This window comes from Otolemur garnettii, unplaced genomic scaffold (genome assembly GCF_000181295.1).
Source record: "Otolemur garnettii isolate 467f Iridium unplaced genomic scaffold, OtoGar3 scaffold00110, whole genome shotgun sequence".
NCBI classification, from domain to species: Eukaryota; Metazoa; Chordata; class Mammalia; order Primates; family Galagidae; genus Otolemur; species Otolemur garnettii.
In genome coordinates, this window is record NW_003852505.1 from 3,136,929 (window position 1) to 3,142,648 (window position 5,720).

At 42.8% G+C, this 5,720-nt stretch overlaps 1 protein-coding gene across 2 annotated transcripts in view; it reads right to left on the reverse strand.

Annotated features, from left to right (window-relative positions):
- Window positions 1–2,401: 2,401 nt before the first annotated feature.
- Window positions 2,402–5,720, reverse strand: part of UPF3B (UPF3B, regulator of nonsense mediated mRNA decay) — a 21,641-nt gene continuing 18,322 nt past the window's right edge. For both annotated transcript variants that reach the window (XM_003797005.2, XM_003797006.3), the window contains one exon: window positions 2,402–3,015. In XM_003797005.2, the coding sequence (XP_003797053.1) occupies window positions 2,866–3,015 (150 nt within the window). In that variant the 3' untranslated portion in view covers window positions 2,402–2,865. The remainder of the gene's footprint in view (window positions 3,016–5,720) is intronic.

Genomic DNA, 5,720 nt, shown 5'->3' on the forward strand with positions numbered 1-5,720 from the left:
AAGCTGTCCCTCTGACTAGAGTGCTGTGGCATCACAGCTCACAGCAACCTCCAGCTCCTGGGCTCAAGCGAATCTCCTGCCTCCACCTCCCAAGTAGCTGGGACCACAGGCGCCCACTACAACGCCTGGCTATTTTTTTTTGGTTGCAGCCATCATTGTTGTTTGGTGGGCCCAGGCTGGATTCGAACCCACCACCTTAGGTGTATGTGGCTGGCACCTTAGCCACTTGAGCCACAGGCACTGAGCCTGCAAATAAATTTTTTTTTTTTGTCTTTTAACTTGTCCACAAACCTTTCAAAGTTCCCTTTTACTTCCCCCAAAAGTTGTGTATGCTGTTCCCATTCTCAACTCAATCTGGTTTCTATACCCCATAATTCTAGGTTATCAATGATTTGTAAGTTTTTGAATTCCATGGCCTTTTCCAGGCATCATACTTGGCCTTTCAGCAGCAACTCCCTTTTTCTTGAAACTCTTCTCTTGGGTTAAGTAGCATCAATCTGCTTTTCTTCTTCTGTCCATCTGCCTACTTCTCTGTCTTTGTATATACATTTCCTTACCTGTATAGTAACATCAGATTTTTCAAGACTGGGCCCTAGGTTTGCTTCTGTTCTTACTTCACTCTCCCTCTAAAGGACAGGATCCATGCTCATGGCTTCAATGGTCATCTAAAAATGGATTAATTCCAATGCCGCACCTCAAGCCCAAATCTCATCTCTGAGCTCCAACCCCCATTTGTCCAACTGTCCCCATCTCCATTTCCCACCTACCATTCACCCCTCATTGTAACATGGTTTCTGTCCTACCAGTTCACTGATAACCTCATTATTGCCAAATAACACTTCAATTTCTTGTCCTCCTAAACCTCTGTGGCATTGGACACTTTCAGACATCCTCCTTTTTGAAATTTTCCCTACTCACATCTTTTTTTGAGACAGTCTCACTATGTCGCCCTCAGTAGAGTGCTATAGCATCACAGCTCACAGCAACCTCAAACTCTTGGGCTTGATTCTCTTGCCTCAGCCTCCTGAGTAGCTGCAACTACAGGTGGCTGCCACAATACCCGGCTATTTTTTTGTTGTAGTTGTCTTAGCAGGCCCGGGCCGGGTTCAAACCCACCAGCCCCAGTTTATGTGGCTGGTGCCCTAGCTGCTGAACTATAGGCACTGAGCCTCCCTTCTCATATCTTAGTATTTTCTCCTAATTGAGGACCATTTTCTTTTAGTCATCTTGGGTGGTCCTTCTACCTGCCTCTTGGGCTACTGGTTTCTAAAAGCTGAGAAAACAAAGTAGTGACTTATTAAATGAAGGCACATTGATGCTGTATTAGGAGGGGCTTGCAGGATGGAAATGAAGCAAATACTTAAGTCAAATCATTTTGGTTCTTATGAAACAAGAGTAGTGAACTATGATTTGATTCTCCACGGTGATCAAAACAAAGGTCTAACACTAGTAAAGTGTTATTACAGAAACTAATATTCACCCCTTTTCAAAATTCCCATGAGGTTATTAATTCAAATCAAAAGTTTAATTTCTGTAGGCTGGGTGTGGGGGCGCACACCACAATCCCAGGACTTTGGGCAGCTGAGGCGGGAGGAACCCTTGAGGCCAGGAGTTTGAGACCAGCCTAGGAAACACAGTGAAACCCCGTATCTTTAAAAAACTTCAAAAAAGCCAGGTACAGTGGATCATGCCTATAATCTTAGCACTCTGGGGGGCTGTGGCAGGCAGATTGCCTGTGCTCAGGAGTTCAAGAGCAGCCTGAGCCAGAGTGAGACCCTGTCTCTAAAAATAGCTGGACATTGTGGCAGGCACTTGTAGTCCCAGCTACTTGGGAGACTAAGACAAGAGAATCACTTCAACTCGAGAGTTCGAGGTTGCTGTGAGATAAGATACCATGGCATTCAACCGAGGGTGACAAAGTGAGACTGTCTCAAAAACAAACAAAAAAACTCAAAAAAACAAATGTTTAATTTCTCAAAACTAGTAGAATACTTAGTAAAGTTAATAAACAGACTTAGCTTCATATTCAGTGCTGTTGATATTTATTAACATTAATACAAGACAAATGAGACTAAAAGTTGCTAATACAAACAATTTTGGTACAGTTTCCTTCCTGGAGAGAATATGCACTCAGTTCATGAGACCTAAGATAAAAACGAAGACTGGATTGTCAAGAACCAAACAACAACTATATTTAACCTAATAGAAAAAATGCCAAAGGCAAAATGAGATGTTTAAAAATATTGTTTACACTAAGCTCATACAAGCAAACAGAAAACTAAAACTAATCCTAAAACTTTAGGACACTGGATATAAACCTAACGTGACTATTTAAATTTCTGCATCAACAAAATTTGTTATATCCTTCACTGTACTTGTACTACAATGACATGCTTGTTACTTCTACACTACACAAAGTCAACAGTGACAACCAACGATGCAATGTAACTAGATCTGAACAAGACTTCGAAGTGACTCTGCTCCACCCAAATTAAGAAAATTCAATCCAGGATTAACATCTTTTGATTTTAGAACCAGCTCTTTTTTTTCTCATTTCACAAATATTTAAGCGCTCACTTGACACTTCCCTCCTGTAAATTATAATGCACGTTCTTGTCATCATTTTCTAACATGTTAAAATTAATTTATAGAAGTTACAAAAACAATGAAATTGTACTTCCAATTCTAAACCTGCAATCAGATTCCTGCTTTGACGCAAAACATACTCCTCTGCAATGTATCCCACCAGCACAGCGACTCCCTTTCTTTCTCTCTATTCCTTTGCCCTGAAGGCGCTTCTGGATCACTTAACACTTGCTCTTTGGCTGCCTAGACAGTCAGGACACCTAAGGCCATTCAGACTCATCACTCTTCTCCTCCTTCTTTTCTATGGCTAATACCACTTTCTTGCTTTTTTTCTATTGCTGAATCTCCAGACTTGGTGCTGTCATCAGGAGGACAGAGTCGATTTCGGCTTCGAGCTCCTGGTTGGTAAAGCTGCATTGCTGGGCGATCCTAAAGTGAAATGAAATATGTTAATATGACAACATTGCTACTGAGCTTTTTGCATGAGATTTTCAGAGTCACATGTTATGTATTAATATACACCAAAACCTAAGTCACATAAGACCAAAAATGTGAGGACACAGTACATGCCAACTGCCCATGTCCTCTCTCCTATATTCAAAGAAAAGTAATCATTTCATAAATATTATTTTATATGCCTAGGGTAAATTTTTGAGGACTCTCTTATTTTCTTAACCATTTCAAGTTGAACTAATCGGCCTGATTGTTTTTTATCCAGAAACCAGTTATTGCCTATAACTCCTCTCCATCAGTAAGTTGACTTTAAGATGCACCATCACATGAGAAAATGTTTAGGAGTAAAAGCAACAATAATAGAGAATGAAAATATTTTTTTTTTTTTGAGACAGAGTCTCACTATGTTGCCCTCAGTAGAGTGCCTTGACATCACAGCTCACAGCAACCTCAAACTCTTGGGCTTAAGTGATTCTCTTGCCTCAGCCTCCCAAGTAGCTGGGACCACAGGTACCCACCATAATGCCCGGTTATTTTTTTTTGTTGCAGTTGTCATTGTTGTTTGGGGGGCCCAGGTCGGATTTGAACCTGCCAGCCACGATGCATGTGGCTGGCACCGTAACCCCTGTGCTACAGACGCTGAGCCAAGAGAATAAAAATTCTTTTTTTTTGGCAGTTTTTGGCCAGGGATGAGTTTGAACCCGCCACCTCCGGCATATGGGGCTGGTGCCGTACTCCTTTGAGCCACAGGTGTCACCCCAAGAATAAAAATTCTTAAGTGGAGATTTCCCTAAAATTATGAGCTCAGACCCCAGGTAACTTGCCATAAACATAGGGTTTTTTTGTGTGTTTTTTTGTTTGTTTTTTTAAGACAGAGCCTCAAGCTATTTCCCTGGTTAGAGTGCTATGGCATCATGGCTCACAGAAACCTCCAAATCCTGGGCTCAAGGGATTCTCCTGCCTCAGCCTCCCAAGTAGCTGGAACTAGAGGTGCCCACTACAACGCCTGGTTTTTTTTTTTTTTTGGTTGTGGTTGTCATTGTTGTTTGGCAGGCCCGGCTGTATTTGAACCCGCCAGCTCCAGTATATATGGCTGGCACCTTAGCTGCTTGAGCTACAGATGCCAAGCCAGAGCTGAGATTTTTTTTTTTAATTTTTATTTTTTGAGACAGAGCCTCAAGCTATCTTCCTAGGTGGAGTGCTATGGCATCACAGCTCACAGCAACCTCCAACTCCTGGTCTGAAGGGAGTCTCCTGCTTCCACTTCCCAAGTAGCTGGGACTACAGGTGCCCGCCACAACGCTTGGCTATTTTTTTGTTGCAGTTGTTGTTGTTTGGCAGGCCCAGGCTAGATTCGAACCCGCCAGCTCAGGTGTATGTGGCTGGCACCTTAGCCGCTTGAGCCACAGGGGCCAAGCCCCATAATTTGTTTTCTAAATCGGGTACAATGTAACACCTTTGGAAAGTAGTATTTTATATCTCAGATTTCTAATTAAGCCACAATAAATTCATCATGTACCTCTCAGTTCAAGTAATGTGTTTGCTTAATGACAATACAACAACGGAAAATTTAAATATACAGGCTTTTTAAAAAAAGAATTCTACAAAAGACTAGGTGTAGTGGCTCATGCCTATAACCCTAGCACTTAGAAAGGTTGAGGTAGGTGGATTGCTTGAGCTCAGGAGTTTGGAACCAGCCTGGGCAAGAGTGAGACCCCATCTCTACTGAAAATAGAAAAAACTAGCCAGGCATGGTGACAGCACCTGTAGTCCTAGCTACATGGGAAGCTGAGGCAAGAGGATAGCTTGATCCCAAGAGTTTGAGGTTGCTGTGAGCTAGGATGCCAGGACACTCTACCCAGTGTGACAGAGTAAGATTCTGTCTCAAAAAAAAAAAAAAGGAAAAGGAAAAAGGAATTCAACAAAAAATTACATGAGATTTTTTTTTTTTTTGCAGTTTTTAGCCAGGGCTAGGTTTGAACCCACCACCTCCGGCATATGGGGCCAGCATCCTACTCCTTTTGAGCCACAGGTGCCGCCCATGAGACTTTTTTATCAAGCGATTCTCCTGCCTCCACCTCCTAAGTAGCTGGGACTATAGGTGCCCGCCATAATTTTTGGTTGCAGCTGTCATTGTTGTTGGCTGGATTCAAACCCGCCAGCTCAGGTGAATGTGGCTGGCACCTTAGCTGCTTGAGCCACAGGCGCCGAGCCTACATGAGACCTTTTACCCTTTCTTCCTGATTCATGAAAGTTGGCTCTAAAGCATTATTTGTAACTAAATAATTCCTGCAAAATATTTACATTCAAAGAAAACTTAAGGCAGCGCCCATAGTTCAGTAGGGAGGGTGCTGGCCACATATACCTAGGCTGGTGGGTTTGAACCCGGCCTGGGCCAGCTAAAAACAATGACAACTGCTACAAAGAAAGTAGCCGGGTGGGCTGGGTACTTGTACTTCAGCAGCTAGGGTGCCAGCCATATACATCGGAGCTGACAGGTTTGAATCCAGCCCAGGCCTGCCAAGCAACAATGACAACTACAACCCCCCCCCAAAAAAAAATAGCTGGGTGTTGTGGTGGGTACCTATAGTCCCAGCTACTTGGGAGGCTGAGGTAAGAGAATAGCTGAAGCCCAAAGAGTTTAAGGTTGCTGTGAGCTGTCTCAAAAAAAAAAAAAAAAA